Source organism: Hippopotamus amphibius, chromosome 16 (genome assembly GCF_030028045.1).
Source record: "Hippopotamus amphibius kiboko isolate mHipAmp2 chromosome 16, mHipAmp2.hap2, whole genome shotgun sequence".
Classification (NCBI taxonomy): domain Eukaryota; kingdom Metazoa; phylum Chordata; class Mammalia; order Artiodactyla; family Hippopotamidae; genus Hippopotamus; species Hippopotamus amphibius.
In genome coordinates, this window is record NC_080201.1 from 38,016,018 (window position 1) to 38,042,880 (window position 26,863).

The 26,863-nt window shown below is 47.0% G+C and overlaps 1 protein-coding gene across 1 annotated transcript in view; it reads left to right on the forward strand.

Moving 5' to 3' along the window:
- LOC130838361 (UPF0547 protein C16orf87 homolog) overlaps nucleotides 1-26,863 on the forward strand; it is a 128,042-nt gene that overhangs the window by 81,142 nt on the left and 20,037 nt on the right. The window contains exons 1-6 of the mRNA XM_057711320.1: nucleotides 8,276-8,752; nucleotides 14,584-14,674; nucleotides 15,434-15,791; nucleotides 23,715-24,172; nucleotides 25,624-25,729; nucleotides 26,421-26,514. Coding sequence (XP_057567303.1) covers nucleotides 8,276-8,752; nucleotides 14,584-14,674; nucleotides 15,434-15,791; nucleotides 23,715-24,172; nucleotides 25,624-25,729; nucleotides 26,421-26,514 — 1,584 coding nt within the window. Of the gene's footprint in view, nucleotides 8,753-14,583; nucleotides 14,675-15,433; nucleotides 15,792-23,714; nucleotides 24,173-25,623; nucleotides 25,730-26,420; nucleotides 26,515-26,863 lie in introns of the transcript that reaches the window.

The following is a 26,863-nucleotide window of genomic DNA, read 5'->3' on the forward strand; positions in this document are numbered from 1 at the left end:
GAAGGACAGGCAATACAGTGTGTTGGCATGAAACTGGTTGGCCTAGTTCCAACTTGCAAATATGCTTGTGTTTCTGAATTGGCAGTTGGCAAACCCAGTCCCCCAGAGACAAAGTCAGGCTCTAGACAAGATGTTTCAGTTAGACTCCTTCAGCTGTAAGCAGCCTCAGGAGTCTGGCTGCCTGCATTGATATACAGGGTCTTACACTGACTTTGGAAAGTGGCTTCATCATTCCAAGCCTCAGTTTACTTGTCTGTGAAATGGGATAATACTCTCTTCCTCTTAGAATTGTTGTGAGGGGCAAAAGTGATTTCTGTGAAGGTATAGCACAGTGCCTGACATGTAGAAATGCTTGATAAATGTTAGTGCTTTTATTATTTTCTAATAAGTGTTGCTCTGTACATGTTGAATGAATGAATAGCTGCTGGTATGGATTTGGCTTATGAGGGTGCTTTTTATTCTTCTCTGGTATTTTCAGGCTGATTCCATCTGATCGTGCTTGGCTGGGAACAATTTTGACTTGGCATGTGGGAAAGGAATTGACAAAATAAAAAGGCTTCAACCAGGGGTAGGAATGCTGACTACAGAAGACAGTGAGATCCTGGGAGCAAACCCACCAGCCACCTGAGAGCTAGCAGAGGACTTCCCTGAGGCCAGGCCAGTCATGCAGCTGTCATTTCCCTCTCTGCTTCTTCAGAGAGGCCAACTTGACTTTGGTTTTATTCCCAAGCACAGTTCCTGGATTCATCCTGGCAGGACTGTGGCTGTCTTTCTGGATAGCCAGATGAGATAAGCTGTAGACATTTTTCTTTGAAAGAATAAGCAACCAATGTAGTATTGGGGGTCCCTGCCCTGTGGCCCCCTCCTCATCTCCTCAGACAACTGTCAGAGCTGAGCCTGTGGGCAAAGGCCAATTTCATGAGACACACACCCTTCTCAAACCCAGAGAGCGGTGTGGAGAGTTCCATGGCCACTCTGAGGGCAACAGTTTTGTTATTTGGTCCTGTCTTTGCCTTTGACTTAGTCCGTGACCTTCAGAAAGTCCCTTCCCCTCTCTGGGTCTCAGACCCTCCATCTACAAAATGAGGGAGTTGACCCTTACAGGCTCTAAAGTGCCTCCTGTTTCTGAAAGTGGCAGAGTGGTGTGAGTTATTGTTACTGAGTCCAAGCTCGCCCTGCTCGCCACACAATAGGCCAACGAATCGGAGACGAGGTGTTGAGGCAAGGAATACAGCTTTATTCGGAAAAGCCGGCAGACCAAGACGATGGCAAACTCACGTCTGTCAAAAAACCATCTTGCCTGAGTTAGAATTCAGGTTTCTTTTATACTAAAAAGGGAAGGGGTGTTGTTGGTTACTGCAGATGTCCTACTGCCAGAGTCCTTTGTCCTTGCAGTTGTCCATGTAGGTCAGTCAGGTCATGACGTTCCTGTAAACCTCCAACAAGGCAAATGTTATTCTTTGTTCTGAAAGTTTAATGAATGGAAAAGTGTTATACCTTTAAAGGTCAGAGGTGCGAGAATGGGCTATCCTGTATATTTCAGGCTATAAAGCAACATTCTAAACTTGTAGCAAAAGCAACAGAATGCGAAGGTTAATGTAAAACTAACAGATCCAACATGGAGTCCAGTTTAGCTCTTCCCTGTAACATTATCAACCTGGGTTAGAATTCTGGCTCCACTGTTTTCTGACTCTGTGGCCTTGGGTGAGCCCCATAAGTTCTTTAGATGGATCCCCCTCTGTAAAATGGGGATGATAAATAGTAATCTAGACATTTGCAGCTAAAGTGCTTAGCATAGGATCTGCCCATGGTCAAGTTCAGGAAAGCAAGCTAATATCAAAAGCCTGCATCCCCTTCTCTGATTCCTGTCAGCCAGGCCAGGTGAGTTGGGGCCCTGGAGTGACATGTGTGTGTGTGTGTGTCTGTCTGTCTGTCTGTGGACCCGTGCCAGTGTGTGTGTGGAGGGCTTGGCCTCCCCCAGGGCACTCTGGGAAGGTCTGTCCAGGGAGCCTCCCTGAGGGCAACAGCTGAGTTGGAGCAGGCAGCTCATTCAGCAGAAGCTGCAGGTCACGGCCTTCTCCTCAAGGCCCCAGTCTTTGGGGCTCTAGATATCTTCATTGCTTCCTGAGTAGTTTTACTTGAAGAGGTAATAGCTGGTTCTTCCCAGCCTGGAGGTAACTAAGCAGGTTCCCAGCCAGATTGCAAGCAGACCCCGTGAAGAAAAGCAACTTGTTGTGTTGCTGTGCATGGCTTTGCTCTGCCCTGGAGGGCTGCCTGAAGGCAAGGAGTCCCAGCTCTTCTCCTGCGCCCCTGCACCAGGATTCTGGGTTTTGAACTCAGGTCAGCTCTGTCCTAGGACTCCCGCACTTCTTTCTTCTCTCCTTGGACCACACGGTGTTTGTTTTACACTGGACACTCTGCTAAGTGATGCAGGAAGTAGGCCCCCAGGGAGGCAGATACTGCCTAGCAAAGCAGATAACCAAGTGAAGCCTCTGGATGCCTCTGGGGCCTGGGGCAGGCTCAGAGATAAGCGGAAATGCCAGGCTTATCGCTGCTGCGGCCCAAGTTCTAGAGAAGCCATCCTGGCCGGCCCACCTCGTTCCCAGGGCTCCGGGCAGTCGGGCATCTCCAGGCAGAGTAAACACTGGGTTGGCACAGCCACAGCAGCAGGACGGGGACTCTGTGCCCCACTCCGGCACTTCGCAGTCCCAGCGCCAGAGGCCAGCAGCGGGCGTCGGATTACACCCAGATATTTGCGGTAAGCAGGCTGGTCTGCTTTGAAGTAGGAGCCTGAGGAATAATTGCTAGGTTCAAGGGACTAAGGGAGTCTCAGTGACAATTGTCCCCCAGGTCTGGATGCTCTTGAACCAAGAAACTCAATCAGCAGGAAGCTTTGGTTGATGGGTACAGCCTGGGGATAGTCAGCACGACGCCTTTCCTGGCTAATGTGGGGTGTAGCGGGCAGAGAAGGCCAAGGGGCAGCTAACCCCGAAGTTGTCCACGTTGAACCCTGAGAGACTTTCTGAGGTTCTGTTTCATCTCTGGTTTCCTTTCAGGAGTAAGTGCAGCTTCGGGGAGGATGTGTCTGCACTTTCTGAGTGCATATCAGCTAATGGTGCATGCGGGGAGGTGGCCTGGGCCAGGCCAGGTGACTGGGGGAGCTGATTTAGGACTGGGAAGACACCCCCTCGTCCTCCTGCCCCCACCCCACAATGAGGCAACTGAGTACACTGCCATCCTTGTTGGCTGACTCTCTGGGGTGGGATGGGCGTGGTGAGGGGTGGTGAGTTCCAGTCTCTACTATTTTCATGTACTTGCCATGTGTACTTACCAGGTGCTGTGCTAAGTGTTTTACTTACCTGAATACTCAAATAGCACTGAGGTTATTGCACTGTTATGAGCCCCTTTTACAAATGAGGAAAGCTGTGTTCACGGAGGTTAAGTTCCAGGTATGTGACTGGCTCACACAAGCACTTAGGTATGAAAGCAGGTAAGTACACCTTTCCTCAAGATACGTGGCCTCCATCTCTCAGAAAATTGTCATGATATTTGATTTTTTTAAAACAAGACCCTTCACTGCCTTGTGCGGCCGCACTTGTTATAAATCCGCAAACCTACAGTGTCTACCACATGTCAGCTAGATGTTGTGCCCTTGAGCTGTGCAAAACCTGCTTTCCATCCTGCTCCCCAGCGGCAAACACATTGAAGTCCTCGAGCTGCTTCTCCTGGTGTTTGCCTCCACTTCTCGCCTCAATAATTTTGTTCCTTACCTATGGACTCCCTCTCAAGAGAAATGAAGATCGAGCTCTCCCCATTTTCCCTTCTCAACTCTCGTAATACATGTATCACTATTTTAACTTAATAAAGTATTTACTTCATTATGGCACAACATTATATAACATATATATAAAAAGTAATATTATAGTATATAAATATTATTCACTGAAAATTCAATCATGTACTTTAATTTCATTCTTTCCTGAACTCTGATTTTCTTGGAGGCTCTGATTTCTTTTGTTCCCCCTTTGCCCTGTTGTCAGCGTCATACTGCTGGCTGTGCGCCAAGCTCTGTTCCCCTGTGCCTTGCAAGCATTCTCAAGTGACCCCCCTGACAACTCCACGAAGTGAGTACATTGTTATTATGTTACAGCCCAGGAAGTACAGACTCAGAGAGGCTAAATAAACTGGCCCAGGGTTCTGCCTGAAAACTGGCAGAGGCAGGAGTTAAATCCAGATAGTCTGACCCTAGGCCCCATCCTCTTAACATTTTACTACCTGTTTAATTATATTATATTGTATACTGTTTCCCACCCCCTCTGAAGTCCTCCTTTTTGGGGACGCTCCATCTTCCTGCTTCAACTATGGGCCTATGTTGAAGCTGTTGTTTCCTGAAGCTCTTTTTTTTTATTTGTTTAGTCCCTAGTTTTGCTGGTGTTTATCCTCCAAGCAGCTTCCATAGAAAGGGCGCGTACATTTTTTTACATCTTGGAAAGTCTTAAAACTCTTCATTCTGTCCTCTGACAATGGCACAGTGTCTTCAAAATACTAATTCTCGCTCATCCAGAATTTTACATACAACCTGTCATGCCACATCCAGTTGTTTCTAGGATGAGAAGTCTGGTGTCATTCTGATTCCAGTTCTTTGATATGTGATTTTTTTTCTTTTAAATTTCAGGGAGCTTTTATAATCTGCTCTTTATTCCTCTGTTCTAAAGTTGCATAATGTCTGTAGTGTTTCTTTGATAAATTCCTTCCCTCTTTCTTTCATTTCTCCTATCGAACTCAAATTAATTAGATATAAGACCAGCTGGATCCACTGTCTCTCTTTCTTATCTTTTCTCTCCTAATGTACACATCTTCATCTTTCAGTTCTATTTTCTGGAATATTAGCTTAACTTTGTTTTCTAATGCCTATATTGGATTTTTAAATGTTAACATTCGTATTTGTAAATCCCAAGACCTCTCTTTTAGTCTATGCTTGTTCTTTTTCCATAACATCCTCTTCTTTTTTAACGGGTAGAACAATCTTTCACACTTTTCTGTGGTTACTGAGGACCGTTTTTGAAACTTTCTTCTGTTTCTTGTTTTCTTTGTTTCTGCCATATTTCTGTTTATTTGTTTTGAGCTCCCCTTTTCATCTTGGGGGCTTTCTTTGAATACCTGGTGATTCTTTTTTTCTGTGCATATTTCAGAATAAGGCACAAAAACCGGAGTGGGTGGCTGAGGCTTGTTGACTGCTTGGCTTTATTGAGGATCAGATGAGGAGCTCCCAAGGGAGCCCACAGTCAGTGCATAGAACTGTTGTTTTGTAGACTGCTACATCTCTCCAGAAACAGATCTCTGATCTGCCTGGAGGGTGAGGAAGAAGAGCTATAGTTTTGGATGGACTCCTCAGCCTTGCATTTCTGCTCCCTTCTTCCTCCACCTGGGGTCTCAGTTTCCACAGGCCTCTCTGGGGTTCTTGAAGGAAAACTGGCTCTGTCACCAGAAAGATGAGGGAAGAGACTTGGGGTTCAGTGCACACTGACTGCAGCCTATGGCAAACAGAGGTCGACCTGTGTTTTTCCGGGAGTGGATCAGCTGTCGGTCCTCACCTAGGAAAGATGACATGCCATTGCACTTGCTACTCTGTACACCCAGCTTGGCTGCCTCTTCTCTGGGCTGCATTCTCTTGACTTGGTGGGTAGCATGCCTCCCTTGTCCTTTGGACAAGCACTGTTGCCCAAAAAGAATTGCCCATGACTCTTGCTGTGCCCTCTAAATCAGGGAGTTGGAGAGAAGCCATGCACCAGCCCTCAGAGAACCCACGTGCTCATAAACTCATTTCTTCTGGAGGCCGAGAAATGAAAGGGATTCAAAACTCGTCTTCCTGGCTGCTCTTTTTCATCAAAGATGCCTAAGGACTTGTCCTGTCGGCATATTCTGAGCTTTCTCACAGAGGGTCCCAGAGCTTACTTCTGGGAATTGTAAGAGCTTCCTGCACTCTGCTCATTTGATTGTTCGGGGAAACCCCAGCCTCCTCCTTCCACAATTCTCCCGGTGGTCAGCCCAGCCTCCTGCTCCTGCTGGAGCCTCCTTAGTTCATTCCTTCCATATAGTTGCTTTGAATACCTATGTGCCAGGCACGCTGGTGCATTGGGGATCAAGGCAAGCCAAAGAGGCACTTTTCTGGCCTCAGGGGCCTTCAAGGTGGTTCCGAAACAGTGGATGACGTTGTTCGCAGTAAACGAGCTGCCTTGCAATTACTTGTCGCTTAAGGGAGACCTGGGGCACATCCTTGTATAATTTAAATAATTAGCTTTTGATAAAAATAGGTGTCTGGGACATTTATTTGTGTCCTCTGTTTTCACCTAGACTTTCAAGTTATCTTCCCAGGCTTTGTTAACCCAGGACTTGCCTGGATGCAGGCGGCTCTGAAGATCTCTAGAGCAGCGGTCACAGTGAAGCAGCCTGTGCCAAGCATTGGTGGGAACCATCTCCCAGACATGGCATCTGTCTCTTTAGACTGTGGGCACTTCCTTTCACAAAGATTATTGGCACCTACTGTAGGACAGATGTTGTGCTGGGTGTTAGACTTCCAGAGACTTCTCTAGGTGGACACTTCCCAAAGTTTGATCCAGGAGATGGTAGTTCCACAGGGAAGTATTACACAGGAAGTGCAGGGGACGGAGTGAGTCCCTAGTCAGATGCTGGTTTCTTTCTGTGGCAGATGAGATCCTGCTGAGGTGCACAGTGAATCCCCAGGAGGGACTGGAGCCCGGTGTGCCCCAACATTCTTTTTCCAAGGAGAGTTTATCTGTATGTTTTAAATCACTGTAAATGTAACAGAGCGGCACTCTTCTGAGCATGCTCTGGGCCATTCCACCAATGACACCCAGTCTGTGCTCCTGAAATGTGTCTGGATTTCCACATGGGCTGCTAAGGCAGCTGTCCCGACAGAGGCGGGTGGCGAGGGGTTTGTGGTCAAGCTGCACATTATGTTTACCCTTCACCTGCAGCTTTAGACAGCAAAATGATCCCAAGGTGCTTTTAGGTGTCAGAGTTCCAGGTCACATTTATTCTCGTAATTGCTTTTATTCAGAAGGAGGGAGTTTAGGGGATGCCTCCCTGGTGCCGGCCTTCCCCAGAGCCGCACTATCCTCAGGAGGTCGCGTGCAGGGCCGCCTTGGACAGAGTCCCTTTCTGGCCTTGCTTTCTCTCTATGAGGGCCTGGTCGCAAGTGGTGTCAGTGGACCGCTCCGCGGCAGCCTCGGGCTCTCTGGTGTCCTACCCCACCTTAGTGTCAGCTTAAGCATGTCCTTCTGTATTGATTGATGCTTCTGTAAAAGTTTCATTTGAACCAAGGGTTTCTGAGGCTAAAATATTGGGAAACCACAGGAAACACAGGCCCCCTTGCTCTCTAGGGCCCTACTGTGTCTGTTTCAGTTTAGAGACTGGTTGCCTGATGCCTGTGTCGTCATCCTTGGGGGAGAATGGGGTCGCTGGCAAATGCTCCCCAGAGGGCTCTGCGAGGAACGTGACCTGTGGGATGACACTTGGCAAGTAACCTAGGCCATTGGCCCTCACTTCTATTTTTAGGTACAAGTGACTAGTGACTGGGGGCCCCATGTGGGGAGGGACCTGCAGATGCACTCCACAGCAGCCTAAATACCTTAGGGGCATCAGCAAAGTAGGGGCACCAAAATTTTGTTTTTAATTTGCAGAAGCATCAAATTTTTCCTCATGGCAAAAATCAGAACTTTGTTGAATGGCCTCACGTTTCTTTCTGTTTTGGTCTTGCTTCTTATTGTGAATTGGATGTGTATGTGGTGGGTGGGACCCATCCGCTCCTCAGCGCTTTGGGCCTCTAAAGCCCTTACTCTGCCCTGTATCCCTGAGGCCCCCTTGTAGAGTCCAGCGTTCAGGACACTACCTAAAGGATCCCTTTCCTTCTAACCTTTAGTTTCAGCTACACAAACTTTGCCTGCCCTGGGCAGATTCTTAAAATATTTGCCCATCAGCAGCCTCTCAGAGAGGAATGTTAAATGCTGCCATGATGTCAAAGGGGCCCCCAAGGAGAAGGGCCTGGGCCAAGCCCAGCCTGTCACTCATGGCCACCGAAGAGTAGGAGATAAGCAAAGGCAACGGCTTGGAGAGAGCCTGGTCCTCTGCGCTCCCTGAACAACCCAGGCGAGCCTTAGCTAAACAACAATGAACTTCCAGGCACCGCTACCCAAGTGAAAGCCAGAGGTGTGCAGCTCTTCCAATTCCTCGCCCTTGGCAAGTCTTCGTCAGGATGTCAGGAGCCCCCAAGGAGAGTTTGGGGGCCCAGGGGCTGCCGGGGTTGGGCAAGGCCTGCTTAACCACCATGGACAAAAAGCTTAACATGCTGAATGAGAAGGTCGACAAACTCTTACATTTCCAAGAAGATGTCATGGAGAAACTGCAGTGCGTGTACCGAGGTATGGGCCACCTGGAGCAAGGCCTACACCGGCTGGAGGCGTCCCGAGTTCCGGGTCCTGCTGGGGCTGACTGCACTCCCCCGGCTGACACGCAGGCTGGGTGGCCGGAGGTCCTGGAGCTGGTGAGGGCCGGGCAGCAGGATGCCGCCCATCAGGGCGCCAGGCTCGAAGCCCTCTTCCGGATGGTGGTGGCTGTGGACAAGGCCATAGCTTTGGTGGGGGCCGTGCTCCAGAACTCGAAGGTGGTGGATTTTATCATGCAAGGGAGTGTCCCCTGGAGGAAGGGAAGCCTGGCCGACAGCCCTGCGGAGGTTGGTTCCTGCTTCCCTGCCCCGGTGCCCGTCTGGCTGGAAGGGAGGCTCGGGGCCCTGTTGGGGAGACCAGACAGGAAACTAGTCTTAGGAGAGCTGGAAGGCTGTTGTCCCCTCTTGTGCCTCCTGTGTGACCTGTTGATGGGAATGAGGAGAGATGGAAGCTTAAAGCCTGTAGGTGGGTTTGCAGACAGGGCAGGATAGGTGGATTTCTCCCCGGGAAAGGGAGAGGCAGTGCCCTGGCAAAGACTGTGGGGCCCTGGGCAGTGCAGGGCACCTAGGAGTCGGGGATGAATGAGCCATTAGGGAGAGTAGGGCAGTTACACTTCTTTGACATCCCAGGAACTTCTCTTCTCCTTACACCTGAGGTGGGAGAGAGTGGGAAGCGCTCAGTTTGCCCTGACAGAGCCACCTTCAGAAACCCAGACCTCCCTCCCTTCCTGTCCCCAACCTTGTGCTCTGTCCCTGAGTGGGTGGAGAGTGCAGCTGCCTGTGGGGAGATGAGTGTTGACAGTGACCCACGGGGGACACAGGCTGGAGCCGGAGCCTGGGGGTGGAGTGTGGCATTTCTGGGAGCAGCTGTTCCCAAGGGTTGCATAATCAGACTCACTGGCTAATGGAAGCTTGGCTGGTGTGTGTGTGTGTGTGTGTGTGTGTGTGTGTATGTGTGTGTGTGTGTGTGTGTGTGTGTGTGTGTGTAGAGGTAACACTCTGGAAACAGCGAAGGGTAAGCCACCTAGCAACGCTCAGATGGCCTGGAGCCACCCTTTCAGATCTCTGCAGTTTCTCCTCTGCGCAGAATCTGTGCTTAAACTCTGTGTCAGAGACTGAGGCTTTCAGGAGCAAGGCTGCAGAAGTTTGCCTTCCCTCCTCACACGCAGCCATGCCAGAACTCCCTCTGCAGACCCCTTCCCCTCCCCGCCCTGAGGCTTCTGCAGAGCTGGCCCCTCCCACCCCAGCTCCCTGCTCCCTGTACCTCTTCTGAGAGTCAGACCTGCACCAGAGATTGACCTTCTGCTCTTAACACTGATAACAAACCTGGGCTTTAAAACAGAAAATAAATCTAATTTATGCACATGATAAAAAAACAGTCTCCCTCCTACTTCATCCCCCAGTCCCTGGGACAACCCTCCTCCCCAAACAATCATAGGAGCCAGTTTCCTGTGGAACCTTCCAGATAGAGTCTGTTTATCTATAAGCACATTGGTATACACACCACCCTCTTTGTTTTATTTTAACTCAAATATTATTCACGTTGTACTGGCCTGGATTTTTTTTAACAGTGTATTTTGGGCATTGTTTCATATTTATAGCTAGAAGGCTTCCTCGTTCTTATTCTTTAAGCTGCAGGGAGCTGTTTTTGAGGCTGTGTCTTAATTTGTTAATCAGTCCCATATCATTGTTTGTTTCTATTGTTTCTCATTTTAGCTATTATAAATAATGATGCAGTAACTGTCCATGGAAGTGTGACTTTATCTATATGACACACTCCTAGAAGTCGCAATGCTAAGCCAAAGAGTAAATTTATACAATAAATAAAGCCAAACCAATCTTCAAAGAAGTTATTCTAATTCAATAACGTATGGGAATGCTTATTGCCCATTTTTGCTAACAGAGCATATCATCCAGTTTTTGATTTTTTTGCCTGTCTGGCGGATGAAAACATCTTATTATGCATGTGTTTCTTAAGAAACATTTTCATATAAAAACTGTCAAACATTTATAAAAATAGAGATTAGTATAATGAACCCTGTGAGTCCGTAACTGGAGGCTGATGTTTCCCATCCACTTCCCTCTTTCCGGATTATTTTGAGGAAAATCTGGGACGTTAGATCATTTGTTCCGTAAGCATTTCAGCATATATTGGGTTGGCCAAAAATTCGCTCAGGGTTTTCCAGACAATGTTATGGAAAACCCCAAACGAACTTTTTGGCCAACCCAATATCTCTAACACAAAATGGTTCTTTAAAAAAAAAAAAATTATCATGATACCATTATCATGTCTAAAAGGTGAATGGTAACTTGATGTTACCAGTCAGTTTTCAAATGTCCCTGATCGGCTTATGCCTTATTTATTTTTTTAATTTGTTTATTTGAGTTAAAATCCAACTAAGGCAATTGGTTATATGTCTCTTAAAGCCAATTCTCTTTAAAAAATTCTTAAAATTAAAAAAAAAAAAACAACTTTTTGTTTGCTCATGGCCTTTTCCCTCTTTTCTATTTCCATTTTTGCCTCTTTCTTGATTTGTAAGAACTCTTCATATATTAGTGAAACTAGCTGTCACATGTGTTGCAGATATTTAGGCATTACTAGATAAGGCAAAGTCATGGAACTTTCTGTTTTTTGAGTTCTTGCCTCAGTTCTTGCCTGTGATTGATCTGGCATGTGATTGATCTCCCTTCCGGTCTTTGTGTTTAATACACATGTCAGTAACTATGCACAGGCCTGGTCTAGTCTCTCAGTCAGGCTGTCAGCTCCTTACCGACTGTGAGGCCTCTGCTTCCTTCTGTGTGCTGGCAGGGCTGGCCATTAAATGGCTGAGACCGAGCCCCAGCTATTTAACACACGGGCAATGCTGAAAACAGTGCATTGTGGAGACTTTCTGGAGATCCTTTTTGTATTTCCTAGAAGAGTAGGGGCATAGCAATTTGTGGAATTGAATTCAGTCCTAGCACTGGCTGCCAGGACTTCGTGAAGCTCCTCCTCAGGTCTGGAGTGCCCAGTGGCATTTCGTTTGGTTGTAACAATGAATCGGATTATTACTGAAAGCGATGTGCTCTCTCATGGACAGGGTCAGGCTCAGCCAGGATGCGCAGAATCAGTCAAGCCGCTCAGAAGGTGTCAGTCCTCCAGAGGCCTAGGTGTTTGGGGTCTAGCCTCCTTCTTCTGGATGCTTCAGACAAGGCAGGAACCAAAAGGTTGAGCCTTGAAGTCAAAATCCAGCTCTGCGTGTGTGTGTGTGTGTGTGTGTGTGTGTGTGTGTGTGTGTGTGTTCGCACACATCTCTCTCCACCAAAGACAGAGGGAGGGAGAAGACAGTCTGAGCGCCACAAGGTCTGCCAAAGGACAGTCTGTTCAAGTCTTTCTCTACTGGTGGGTGAAACAGGAGGCAGCTGTGATAATGTTTCCAGTTCCCCCAACCACAGGAGTGGCAGAACAGAGTCTGTAGAAAGACATCAAGGGAGAGGTCTATGAGGAGAAGAGCATCTAGGTCACATCGACGATGCTGCGTGATAACCATAATGACAGCAGCTGGCGTTTACTTATCAAGTGTCCCCACGTGTCACGTTGTTACCATTAAGAGGGCAAAGCTCGCTGCTCTGGAATCCCAAAGACATGAGCTGGAAACAGGGCTGAGAAAAGTGGGCACAGTGTAGGAAAAACAGTGGAACCAACCTGGAACCAAGCAGATCCTTACGTACCACTGCCCACTCCCACTCCAAGCACAAAGGCCCCTCCATGTCCCCTGCCTATTGTTTGTGGACAAGCTGAAGTCTCCTTGGCCTCCCTTAGTCACAAAAGAGCAGGCCCAAGCAGCTAATGATTAGGACAATAGAGTCACAGTCTCAGCTAACTGCATAATGGCCAGACTGCAGCCATAACATGAGCTGCTCCAACTTGAACAGTACTGAGTCTATGGCTAGCAGAGTTCCAAGAACTGGCCTCTTTGTGGGCATCAACATAATTATAATTTGTTCTGCCCGTATATGTAAATGGGCATCTGCAATTGTCAACAGAGAAAGGCTGCAGACCCACTCTAAGAGTACAGTGTCCTATGTCAGCACGAAGTTACAGAAGACGCACCTTCACCCATAACCCCATACAAATGGAATGATTTTCTGACAAGTGGGGATTTGTAAGCAGCCTTTGGTAGGAAAGAGCTCTTTGCAGGAAAGAACTCTCTGCAGGAGGCCCCTTTTGTCTTGTCACTAAACTTAAACTGGGCACCTCCATGCTCTACTCATCTCTGGCTCAAGCACAACTTTCAAATCTTTTGATCACACAATACCTTGCCTGACATGTTGGTTCTTTCTGTAGCTCAAAGAAGTAGAAATGAAGAATAAGTAATTAACAGATGACCAGATCTCTTCCCTAGCTTCCCCTTCAGTAAACTCCCAGACTGTGTGAACAAACTGAACAAGATAGCATCGACAAGCGAGAAGCCTGCTTATAGTGGGGGATGGCAATGACTCTGACCCCTTACCTCAATGATTAACTGAGATTACTTCTCTCTTTCCTTTAAAAATTTTCATGGCTGAGCAGATCTTTGGAGGTGGTTTTGGGGGGACACTGAGTCCACTATCTCCCCAGATTGCTGACATTCTGATTAAAAGCAACTTTACTTTCTACCAACATTTGCCTCTCTCAAGTATTGATTTTTGAGCAACAAGCAGCTGGATCTGATTTGGTAACAAACCTAACCTTCATCCTTAGGGTCAGGGAGACATGCAAGAGAGGTGAGGGCTATGGTGCCTTAGTTAGAGGGAACTGATCCAGCTGAGTTTTGCAATGTGGGCCTGGCGTTGCCAGGTCTTCAGATTTTTTTTTCCCAGAGAAGCTGGGAACCTAGAATTTTTTTCTAATCAGTTTTAAAAAGGTATAATTTACATACAATAAACTACACATACACACACTAAATATGCACATTTTAAGTATATAGTTCAACAAATGTATTTACCCTAATAACTACCACCACGATCAAAATGTAGAACAATTCTATAACCCCAAAAGGGAACTTAGAATTTTGATGTAAAAATCTCTGAGATTTAAAATGGTGATAACAAATTTAAAAATGTTAAATGCTGTGCAATCCAAACAAAATGAGAGCTCTTTGGGGCCTCTGTGGCCAAGGCAGGAGAAAATGCCTTCATTCTCTGGCCTGAGACCAGACCTGCTTCTGTGACAAGTGCTTAGGAGGAATATTAGGGGCCATATCAGTCAGAGGCTCAGCAGCACCAGGGGGCCCAGCAAGGGTCAGGACACCTAGAAATACTTGCACTTGGAAATACGGAGAGTTCTGGATGATTTCAGGAGCATGAGCACATGCACTGGTCTGTTGTGGACCATTCAGTTAAGGAAAAGCTGCTGAGAGCCTCTCTGGGTGGGCTCCGAGAATCCTTACATGATCAGCTCTGTCTGTCTCAGACAGGACAAAATCACCAGAGCTATTGAGCACTTCCCATGTGCTGGGAGCACCTCTCAGGAAATTAACTCCCCCAATCCTCCCACTAGCTCTACAAGTAGATAATATGACTCTCTCTCTTTCACAGATGAGGAAAGTGAGATGCAGATAAGTTGAGGATCTTGGCCAAGTGGTGAAGGTGGGGTTTAAGCCCAACAAGTCTGGCTCAAGGGTCCTGTCCTGTAAAGAGGCAACCATGGGATCCACCCATCTAGCGCCCAGGCAGACTTTATTAATTGATAGTGGCACTATCCCCCTGCAAGCATGGATTTATCTGGCTTGAGTATCCAACCAAGCCAACATGGTAATAGCCATGACCAATTCATCTATATTGACACTTTAAGATTAAATGTATTTTCCATACCTGGTCTATTATTTTGAGGTCTGGTCTATTTCAATCGCCCTTGTCAGTGACTAGGTCTGCCCTGCAATGCGGTGACCCATTAGAAAGGACTTGGTGACCTTGGGAGAGCTCAGTGTCCTTGTCTCCAAAATGACAATAGTCATGTGTACCCTCTCGTATTACTGTGAGACTAGGTGAAATAACCTAAGTGCTTCTATTTAAGCACAAGGTAGGTACTCAACAAATATCTGTGGCCTGAATCATGATGTTGATGATGATGCTAGTTGTTATGGTTATTCTTTTAGAACAAAGAGCGAGTGGAAGAGAAAGGAGCAAAACCAAAGCACACGCTGAGCACCAGAGGTGTGCAAGCCGAGCTCAGGAGGCCTTGGGAAGGTGAGTGGGGCCCTGTTTGCTTTATCCCACATACATACCTAATTTCAGAATAAAAATACCACCATCACCGCCATCACCACCAAAGTGATTGCTGAAGAACTGTTGAAGCTTCTTTTCCTTCCTTTTTTTTTTTTTTTTTGGCAGTTATTTTTGTCCTTTATGTTTATTCTACTCTGTATTGCTATGTTTATTTACTTTGCTTTAAATTTTTATGGATGGCTTTTTTTAAGTTTAATTTTCTTTTATAATTTTGCATATTTACATGGTTCCAAAGTCAAATTGACAAAACAAGATATATTAAGAGAAGTCTAGCTTCTATGTATGTTCCCTGCATCCTGTTTTCTTCCCCACATATGTAACCATTTAAAAAAGTTTGTCTTATCTTATCTTTGAGGTCCAGTCTCTTTAGACCACACTGTAAGTGGTTATACATGCACGTGTGCATGCTCACACACACACACAGGCTCCCTTCTTAGACAAATATAAGCATACCCTACGCTTCTCCACCTTGCTTTTCTCCACCAGTATATCCTGAGATCACTCCATAGCCGCATATAGAGATCTTAGTTTCTCCTTTTTTATGCCTGGGCGGCCCTGGTTTAGTCAACCAACCCCTCTCCTGATGGTCACTTGGGTTTTTTCCAGTCTGCCTATTATAAACATGGTAGACTGAATGGCCTTCTGCATATCCTTCACGATATCTTTGGGATAGGCTCTTCCAAATGGGAGAACATTTTTATCCTGCTTATTTTCCTATAGAGAGCCAGAAGGTGGACCTGCCAGAGGGGACCGTGGAGAGGCTGTCCCCCATCAGTGCTTCGGGGATAGGATCTGACCTCCTTACCCAGGCAGAGGCCTCACCAGAACGGGTGCGCCCAGAGGTGGAAGTCAAAGCTCCTGGAGCAGCCATCGAGAACCCTGGGACTGGCCTGGAATTGTCTGTGGTGTCTGAAAGGGTCAGTGAGGCTCCCGCTGGCCAGGAGGCTGCATCTGGTGCAGGACGAGGAACATTGTCTAGTAGGCCTGACCCTCAGCCCTCGGAGGAGGGCATGAGGCTGACTCCAGTGCCACCAGCCCAGGCCAAGGCAGCTCACAGGGGTGGAGAAACACCTCCAAGGTAAGAGACGTGTCTTCGAGCTGGGCAAGGGAAGGAATTAACTGCAGCCCCTGGGCTGGAGCCTGGCTAAGGGGCCAGGTGCTCCTGTTGAGTGTCCACTGTGTGTGCAGCGCTGGCCAGCCTCGAGAGGGGAGGACGGGAGAAGGCCAAGGCCCTCCTTTCGGGAGCCTAGAGCACTGGTTCTTACCTGGCACCCATCAGAATTATGGGAAGGAATTGTTTAGATACAAATGCCTAGAGATTCTGATTTATTCGGTCTGGAGTGAGGCTCAAGTACTGTTTATTTGTTTGTGTTTAAAGCTCCCCAGGTGAGTCCCACATGGAACAAGACTGAGAGCAGCAGTAGTAGCTATAATAAAACTTAAAAATGTTCAGTGAACACATCCCGGGTGCCAGTCATTGGCTGAACATTTCACAGACATCATCTCATTTTATTCCCACAACATCCCCAAGAGGCAAGTGTGGTTAGTGTCCCCAATTTATTTATGAGGAAACAGGGCCAGGTTGCCCAAGGCCACAAAGCCAGGGATTCAGAGTTGGAATCTGAATCCAGGTGCTTGTTTGTTTACTATTGAAGTATAGTTGATTTACAATATTATGTTAGTTTCAGGTATACAGCAGAGTGATCAGAAGTTTTATAGTTTATAGTCTGTTACAAGTAATTATAAGCTAATGACTATAATTCCCTGTGTTATATAATATATCCTTGTTGTTGATCTAGTTTATACATAGTGGTTTATATCTCTTAATCCCCTACTCCTAATGAGTACCTCCCCCTTTTGCTCTCCCCACTGGTAACCAGTAGTTTGTTCTCTGTATCTATGAGTCTGTTTCTCTTTTGCTGTATATCTTCATTTGTATTATTTTTTAGATTCTACATGTGATATCATACAGTAATTCTTTTTCTGTGTGACTCATTTCACTAAGTACAATATTCTCTAGTTGTATCCACATTGCTGCAAATGGCAGAATTTCATTCTTTTTTATGGCTGAGTAATATTCCATTGTACATATATACCACAACTTCTTTATCCATTTATCAGGAGATGGACACTTGGATTGCTTCCGTGTCTTGGCTATTGTAAATAGTGCTGCTATGAACTTTGGGGCACATGTATCTTTTCAAATTAATGGTTTTGCTTTTTCTGGATATATACCCAAGATTGGAATTGCTGGGTCATATGGTAGTTCTATTTTTAGTTTTTTGAGGAACCTCAATACTGTTTTTCATAGTCACTGCACCAATTTACATTCCCACTAACAGTGTATGAGTTCCTTTTTCTCCATATCTTTGCCAACATTAGTTATTTGTGGTCTTTTTGAGGATAACTGTTCTGACAGGTGTGAGGTAATGTCTCATTGTTTTGATTTGCACTTCTCTAATAATTAGAAACATTGGTCATCTTTTCATGTGCTTTTTGGCCACCTGTATGTTTTCTTTGGAGAAATGTCTTCTGCCCATATTTTCATTGGGCTGTTTGCTTTTTCACATTGAGTTGTATGGGCTATTTATATATTTTGGATATTAACCCCTTGTTGATTGTATCACCTGCAAATATTTTCTTCCATTTAGTAGGTTGTCCTTTCATTTTTCAGTGCTTTCCTTTGCTGTGCAAAAGCTTTTAATTTTAATTAGGCCTCATTTGTTTGATTTTTTGTTTGCTTTTTTGCTTTTATTTCTTTTGACTTAGGAGACAGTTCCAAAGAGAAAAAAGGTGCTATGATTTACATTATAGGCTGAACATTCTTTTCCAGGAGTTTTATGGTTTGAGGTCTTATATTTAGGTCTTTAATCGATTTTGAGTTTATTTTTGTATATGGTGTGAGAAAGTAGTCCAGTTTGATTCTTTTGCATGTAGCTGTTGAGTTTTCCCCAATGGTGTTTATTGAGGAGGCTGTCTTTTTCCCCAATGTATATTCTTGCTTTCTTTGTCATAGATTAATTGACCATGGGTTTATTTCTGGACTGTCTATTCTGTTCTACTGATCTATGTGTCTGTTTTTGTGCCAGTATCATGCTGTTTGATTACTGTAGCTTTGTAATGTAGCCTGAAGTCTGGGAGGGTGATACCTCCAGCTTTGTTCTTTTTTATCAAGATTGCTTTGGAAATTCAAGGTCTTTTGTGGTTTCATATGAATTTTAGAATTATTTGTTCTCATTCTGTAAAAAATTTTATGGGTATTTTGATAAAGATTGCATTAAATCTGTAGATTGCTTTGGGTAGTATGGCCATTTTAACAATATTAATTCTTCCAATACAAGAGCATGGAATATCTTTCCATTTCTTTGTATCATCTTTGATTTCCTTCATCAATGTTTTATAGTTTACAGAATATAGGTCTTTTACCTCCTTGGTTAAGTTCCTTCCTAGGTATTTTTAAAATGTGATTTTAAAAGCAATTGTTTTTTACTTTCTCTTTCTGATAGTTCACCATTAGTGTATAGAAAAGCTACAGATTTCTGTATACTAATCTTGTATCTTGCAACTTTGTTGAATTCTCTTATTAGTTTTTATAGTTTTTGGGTGGAGACTTTAGGGCTTTCTATTTAAAGTATCATGTCATCTGCAAATAGTGACAGCTTTACTTCTTTCCTTCCAATTTGGTTGCCTCTTATTTCTTTTTCTAGTCTGATTGCTGTGGCTAGGACTTCTAATACTATGTTAAGGACAAGAGGAAAGAGTGGGATCCTTGTCTTGTTCCTGAATTTAGAGGAAAGGCTTTTAGCTTCTCACCACTGAGTATGATGTTAGCTGTGAGTTTGTCTTAAATGGCCTTTATTATGTTGAGATATGTTCTCTCTATACACACTTTGATGATAGTTTTTATCATGATTGGATGTTGAATTTTGTCAGATGCTTTTTTAGACATCTGTTGAGATGATTATGTGATTTTTATTCTTCCCTTTGTTAATATGATGTATCGCATTGATTTGCAAACATTGAACCATCTTTGGATCTCTGGAATAAATCCCACTTGATCATGGTGTGTGATCCTTTTTATATATTGTTGGATTTAGTTTGTTAATATTTTGTTGAGGATTTTTGCATCATATTTATCAAAAATACTGCCCTATAATTTGCTTTTTTGTAGTGTCTTTTAATGGTGACCTCCTAGAATGCATTTTGGAGTGTTCCACCCTCTTCAAGTTTCTGGAATAGTTTGAGAAGGATAAGCACTAGTTATTTTTTATAGAATACAAAAGAGAATTACCCTGCGAAGCCATCCGATCCTGGACTTTTGTTTGCTGGGAGTTTTTTTTTTTTTAATTACAAATTCAATTTCACTACTCGTGATCAGCCTATTCAAATTGTCTGTTTCTTCTTTTTTTAAATTAATTAATTAATTAAGTTTATTGGCTGTGTTGGGTCTTCATTGCTGCACATGGGCTTTCTCTAGTAGTGGCAAGTGGAGGCTACTCTTTCTTGTGGTGCACGGGCTTCTCATTGCGGTGGCCTCTCTTGTTGCAGAGCACAGGCTCTAGGCTCCTGGGCTTCAGTTGTTGTAGCACATGGGCTCAATAGTTGTGGCTCATGGGCTCTAGAGCACAGGCTCAATAGTTATGGTGCATGGGCTTAGTTGCTCTGCGGCATGTGGAATCTTCCTGGGGCAGGGATCAAACCCATGTCCCCTGCATTAGCAGGCGGATTCTTACCCACTGCACCACCTAGGAAGTCCTGTCTGTTTGTTCTTGATTCAGTCTTGGCAGGTTGTATGCTTCTGGAAATTTGTCCATTTGTTTTAGGTTCTAGGTTGTCCAATTTGTTCATGTATGTTGTTCACATATGTTGTTCACATATATTCAATAGGTTGTCCAATTTGTTCACATATATTGTAAAATTTGTTCACATAGTATTTTCATGATATTTTGTAGTTCTGTGGTATCGGTTATTATTTCTCCTCTTTCATTTTTTTTAATTGAAGTATAGTTGATCAATGTGTTACTTTCTGCTGTACAGCAAAGTGATTCAAATATATATACATATATACATACATACATATATAGGTATACATACATTCTTTTTTAAAACATTCTTTTCCATTATAGTTTATCATAGGATATTGAATATAGTTCTCTGTGCTATACAGTAGGACCTTATCCTCTTTCATTTCTTATTTTGTTTATTTGGGTCCTCTCTCCTTTCTTCTTGATGGGCATGGTTAGAGATTTATCAATTTTGTTTGTCTTTTCAAAAAAACCTGCTCTTTGTTTCATTGATCTTTTCTATTGTGTTTTGATCTCTATTTTATTTATTTCCTCTCTAATTTTTATTTTTTCATTCCTTCTGCTGACTTAGGGCTTTGTTTTTTTGTTTTTCTAATTCCTTTAGTTGGTAGTTTAGGTTGCTTGGTTGCTTGACACTTTTCTTGTTTCGTGAGGAAGGCCTGTATTGCTATCAACTTCCTGCTTAGAACTGCTTTTGCTGCATCCCATAGGTTTTGGAGTGTGGTGTTTCCATTTTCATTTGTCTCAAGGTATTTTCTGATTTCCTCTTTAATTTCATCATTGACCCATTGGATTCTTAGTAGTGTGTTGTTTAGTCTCCACATGTTTGTTCTAGTCCCATTTTTCTTTCTGTAATTGGTTTCTAATTTCATACCATTGTGGCTGGAGAAAATGCCTGAATACATATTCTTTTCAAGTGTACATGGAATGTTCTCCAGGATAGATCACATGCTAGGCCACAAAACAAGTCTCAAAAACTTTAAGAGGATGGATCTAGGTTTTTGGACTCCAGAATCTGTTCCCCTAATCACTGCACCATCCTCTTTCTTCACATCAGCATTTAGTTAAGTCCTAAATACTATGCTGGGAGGTTGGTGTAGGCTGAATCAATCCAGGGGGCTTTCAGGAGGATTATGCTTGGAGTCCTGCAGGTGGGGCTGTGTCCTAACCTCAGGACTCAGCTTCAGGACCTGCCCTCAGCAGACATGGTACAGGAGAATGAAGAGCCAGAACCTGCTGACTCTTAGGTCCTAGCTAGCCCTGTGTCCTCCAGCAGTGTTTTCCAGGGGCAATGCATCCTGACCCCCGTGCAGCCCATTGAAGGGCTTCCTGGGCTTCTCTCTAAGGGGCCTGGTGCCCTTCTGCACCTGCCCTTGGCTGTCCTGACCTGTAACTGAGCCCTCCAAGGCCTGGCGCAGGGAGGGGAGTGGGTATCTGTGTATGCTGTGGTGGCTGGCAGGGAAGCCCAGATCCTTTGTCTCCTGTGTTCTGGAAGGAAATGTGAGTCCCCAGGAGACCTAACCAGCTGGAGGGAGGGATTCCTGGCAGGCATCCCTGGATCCTGGCCAGGGCTCTAAATGTGGAATCTAGGGTGGGGGTGAACTTCCCATGAACCTGTTAGGGGCTCTAAAAAGATTCTGGGTGAGGGGGAAGGTCTGTATGTCAGTTTCAACCCTGAGCTGAATTTCAGACACATCAGACTGAGCTCAGAAAGTGGGGAGATCACTGCCCACCCTCCCTCACCTAGAACAGGGGTATGTCTTGAGGAAAATGGGTTTGAACTCAAGCTTTGGCTCTGATTGGCAGTTGCGGCCTGTGTAGAGTATCCTGAGGCCCTTGCTGGACTTGGTGGGACAGAGTGCTGCAATTGATTAGCAGTGCTTTTCCTGGGTGTGCTTCACAGGAAGTGGGGAAGCCTTGGACACTCAGAGTGGCATGGGGATGCGTGGCAGTGCCTCGGGGTCATCTTATGCCCCCAGGTATGAAGACTAAGGGGAACACAATGACTATTGGCCTCCTTAGGTGGCCATCTGACCACCTGGATATTCTTCCAGTAAGTGGCTTTCTGCAGTTTCCCATGTCCCTTGGTTAAGATGAGGTCTGGGGACTTCCTAGGTGACACAGCAGTTAAGAATCCACCTGCCAATGCAGGGGACATGGGTTCGAGCCCTGCTCCAGGAAGATCCCACATGCCACAGAGCAACTAAGCCCGTGTGCCACAACTACTGAGCCTGCGCTCTAGAGCCTGTGAGCCACAACCATTGAGCCCATGTGCTGCAACAACTGAAGCCCACACACCTAGAGCCCATGCTCTATGACAAGACAAGCCATCACAATGAGGAGCCCGTGCATCACAATGAAGAGTAGCCCCTACTTGCTGCAACTAGAGAAAGCCCACATGCAGAAACGAAGACCCAACGCAACCAATAAAAATAAATAAATAAATACATACATACATAGTTTATTTATTTTTTTAAAAAAAGGCAAGGCCTGAGCTGGACTTGGATGCCACCCTTCCCATCCTATCCTGTCATCACCAAGCTATCCTCGCTCCTGAGGGAGGATCAGAGGAATTTACCACCTCCCACCTAAGGCTTAGCCGTGAATAGGCTGCCGAACCAGGTGCATTCAGGAGCAGGCATTGCTCTCAGAGGACGTGCAGCAGCTCAGAGAAGGGGCCTGGGCCTCCGGCTGCTAGAGAAAGCCTTAACTGAAAAAAAAAAAAAAAAAAAAAAAAAGTGGTGGTTAAAAAACTTGTAACCTAAAAAAAAAAAAAAAAAACTTGTAACCTAAAATTTACCATCTTAACCATTTTTAAGTCTGTAGTTCAATAGTGTTCAGTCTATTCAAGCTGTTGTGACACAGATCTCCAGAACTTTTCTGTCTTGTAAAGCTGAAGCTCTGTTACCATCTGATACCTTCCCCGCAGATCATACTAACCACCATCCCACTTTCTGTCTCTGTGAATCTGACTGTTCTAGGTCCTTCATGTAGTTCATTCATTCATGTGTGTGGAACCAGTCTTTCTGTCACTGGCTTATTTCACTCAGCATAATGTCCTTGAGGTTCATCCAGGTCAGAACTTCCTTCCTTTTTAAGGACGAATGACCTTCCATTGTATGTATGTGCTGCATTTCATTTATCCATTCATCCATCAGTGGGCTGCTTCCACATTTGGCTGTTATGAATAATGCTGCTAGGAACATGGCTGTACAAATCTCTTTGAGATTCTGCTTTCAATTCTTTTGGATATATTTCCAGAAGTGGGATTTTACATTTCTGAGGAACCGCTATACTGATTGCCACAGTGGCTGCACCATTTTAGGCTTCACTGTTAGAACCTCCCACGTTTGTACTTTCCTTTCTTAGTCGACTCTCAGCACATATGTGAGGTGTTACTGTCGCCGTTTGACAGGAGAGGTTGTTGAGGCTGGACTTTCCCAAACGCAGCCCTGTCCAGCAACCTGGTGGCAGAACTACAACCAGGATGGAGGCCGCCTGGCTCCCTCCTGAGACTCAGTCCACCCCAGACCCTCAGCCCTTCACCTCTGCCCCAACACACATAGACCCCCTCAGTGGGGCTGTGAGGGGCAGTCAGAGGGCAGCTCTGAGAGGGAGGGTCTGAAGGGTCAGGGTCCTTCCCTCTGAACGTCAGGGTTTAGAAGGTCTTCCTGACCTCCAGCGGGGGTCCCAAACCACACTGCTGCTTGGTCTGGGTAACAAACATAGGGGTGAAGTGGGCCCGGTGGCATTGCCCAGTGGCTCGGGGGGCCTGTGGGGAGGCAGAGAGTTTCCTCAGCTGTGTAAGCTCACAGGCCCAGCACAGCCAGGACTGTTTATTCAGGAGAAACAGAAAGTCCAGAGACATCTGGTGCCCACTGCCCAGCCCCCATCCAGCACAGGTTGCTTCAGGTCTTCCCTGGATGCTGATCTAGTGGGGTCCTGAGAGCTGGTGGCACCATTGTCACTGAAGCCAGCCTCTCCCCTGGTGTCCTGTCTGGGCAGAGAGGCTAAGGGGTTGGAATCTGCTGGTTTCAATCACAAGCTAACTCTTACTATTATTATAAGAACACAAAGGGCCCTTTTTATAGATGAGAAAACTGAGGCTAAGAGGCAGTAGTAGGCATTTGAACCCAGGTCTGTTCTGACTCGAGTTCTTACTTTTAACCTCGGGGCCACATTTCTCTCTGCCCCAGGATCTCCATCCACGTGCAGGAGACGGATACCCCTGGGGAGCTGCTTGTGACACGGGGGAGCAGCCTCAGAACCACACCCCCTGCAGAGGCTGAAGCGGCTGCCCATCCAGGTGAGCAGGACCCACCTGGGCCCAGGTGCTGCCCCCAGGCCCCTGGGACTGAGTCAGGAAAACATATCCCCAAAGGAGCCAGTGTGTTTTCCCCACTGCGGAAGCGGAACAGCGATGGGGGAGCAAAAGCCAAAGAGAAGCAGGGGCCTGGGGCCGAGCCCACCATGGCACCAAGCAGGGCCAGGAGGGACAAGGGAGCCGATGCCAGGGTCCCAGACCCGCAGCAGGACACAGGCCCAGGAGCAGGGAACCCTGAGCCTGGGAAGGACTGCACAGCCAGGGGCACGGGCAGAGCTGAAGCAGGAAGGAGGACGCCCCCAGGAGCTGAGGCAGGAAGCCTGGTTCTTGGTAAGTGAGGCCGTTGCTGTGTGCCCCGAGGTGAGTGATTTTGAAAAGCCTCCTCTGGGAGGCCTCCCTCAAGCTTCCAGGGAGAGAGAGTGTGGGTCTTGGTGAGTCCAAGACTGAAAACAGCCTGCCAGCACATCCCAGGGCTGGAGACCAAGGCACGGAGATGTAGCAAGCTGAGCTCATGTTGGCTGTAGCCATTGGAGAGGAGGGAACCCATGGGGCTCAACTGGGTGGATTTCTCAAAGCCACCTGCCTGCCCGATACTATTGGTATCATTCTGGATTGAGACGGGAGAGGCTACTGCTAAAAGCAAATCCATTAACTGGTGTATATAATCCACTATCAGCCATTTGCACCCAGTGGGCTGTCTCTCATCCAGGATCAGGAAGCGGCTGCTGACCTGCTTTATGTCCCAATAGTGATGGGAGGCGTCCTTGTGTTTCTGTGACCCAAAGGGCGTCAACTCCTCCAGCCCTTAGGGCCACAGCCTCTTTGGTCCGGGCGCTCATCCCGTATGGCTGCAGGAAGGATACCCTTTGCTGACTCCCTGTCCCAGAATTTCTGGAGGTCCGTGAGGAAGGGCTGAGTATTCTGCAGGTCATCCTGGTCCCCTTGCCACTTCCGGGCTCTGCAGTTGCCCTGTGTTGTGCTCTGACTTCTCTGGCTGCTTCCTTTCTCCTCGTATGACCTGGTCCAGATGTGGACACAGGCCTCCCTAAATTCCTGAAACACAGCTGGCAGCAGGCTGTGACTGTGGCGTCTTTCCTGAGACTTGAGATGGTGATAAAGCCAGTGTTAGATGAGGATTCGCTGTGAGCCGAGCCTCCGGCATTTGTGGTGGTGTTTACCCTCACAGGCCTGTGGACTGGGGACACGTGAAACAGAGGAGAGGCTGAGAAACACGCTTAAGGCCACCGGGTCAGGGCTGACAGAACCAGGATCTGACCGTCAGGCTCCAGAACCTTGTGTGTAAACCTTGTGAACAGAAGGCAGTTACTTTGCAGCGAAGGCGTCTTCAGACTGGAATTCTAGATGTGGATTCCCTGTGACACACCCAGAATCCAGGCTTTCCAAGGGCCCAGAAAACAACAAAACCGTGCAAATGTTACCCCTTGTAGTCTAGGGCTTGGGCTCATCTTTGCAGACACAGAAAAAGATACACAACATGCTCTCAAAGCAAATTCAGTTTTCTACTTTGAGGAGCAGGAAGTTGCTTGTAAGGCAAACTAAGAGGAAAGAGCAGGTTTCCCCTGCTCCAGGCCCAGGGTTGCGGAGTTCATGGAGTTGTCCCTGGAACGCTCTGCGTGCTCCCTGGATAAGCCCCCAAGAAACCGGCAGAAGCTGTTTTTGAACCACGTGGGGCTGGGACTGCAGGTGGCGGGTGGGGCCGGGGGGAGCTGAGAGGTGGAGGCTGCACAAAGGAGGCTCACAGGCTGCTGTCTCCTGAACAGACGACAGTCCAGCCCCACCAGCCCCTTTCGAGCACCGGGTGGTGAGCGTCAGGGAGCCCTCGACCTCAGCAGGCTACACAGTGTGCCAGCACGAAGTCCTGGGAGGGTAAGTGGGCCCTCTGCCTTGATGAGGGGTGGGGCAACTGGACAACTGGGTGCTGCTGACGAGTCTCAGGAGCTGAGTGATGGAGCCACAGCTAGGAGTGGGGTGTCCCATAAAGCCTAAGAGCAAGCGGAGAGCTGGCGGAGAGCTTGCAGAGAGTGGATGAGGGGATATCTGTGGGCTGCAGGAGGGCCTGTATGGTGTGAGTGAGATGAAGTGTAGGGTGCAGGAGGCCCACAGTGCGGGCCTGGGACCCGTATGCTGGAGGTGGCATGAGAGCCGACATGCACCGGGGTAAGAGGGATGTCCTCCAGGATGCAGGATGGCCAGGGTGCTGTGGGTGGGGGGACACCATTTGGGGGGGACCTCCTCTGGGGTTCAGGACAGCCTGGGTTCTGTGGGTGGGGAGGACACCCCCTGAGGTGCAGGATGGCCTGGGTGCTGTGGGTGAGTGGGACAGCTGGAATGCAGGAGAGCCCACACGTATGGGGTGAAGAAGCTCTTCTCCAGGCTCAAGTAGCCTGTGTGGTGCGGGGGTGGTGACTGTGATACCTCTGGGGTGCACGGTAATCCCTGTGGTGTGTGTGGAGCAGAGGTAAGACCGGAAAGCCCAGGGTCCAGGATGGGGCTCGCTCACCACATGTGGGATGTGCTGCTGGGGCTCTGAGCCTGCTGTGTCATTGTGTCTCCGCAGGGGCCGGTTTGGCCAGGTCCACAGATGCACAGAGAAGGCCACGGGCCTCGCGCTGGCGGCCAAGATCATCAAAGTAAAGAGTGCGAAGGACCGGGTGAGGTTTCTGCCCCAAGCCAGCGGGTGCCCCAAGCCAAGCTCAGGACTCCTTCACTTCCCTCTGGGCCCCTCCACTCTGAGCAGGAAACAGCCAAGCCACCTTTCCTGCCTCTTTTCCATGACTTACACACTGCAGTCAGCAGGTCACCTTACACCCTGGGCAACAGGGTCCTCCTGGACCTCCAGGGTTCCTTTTTGGGCCTCAGGTTTCCTATCTGTGAAATGGGTGGGTCCCTTCTGTTTTAAGAAGCTGGTGTGGGTGGTGAGTTGAGGTAACCTGGTGTGCGAACAGGAAATGAGGATGCAGGGTGGGTGTGGGTGTGTGTCTTGGGAGGTGCAGCTGACTT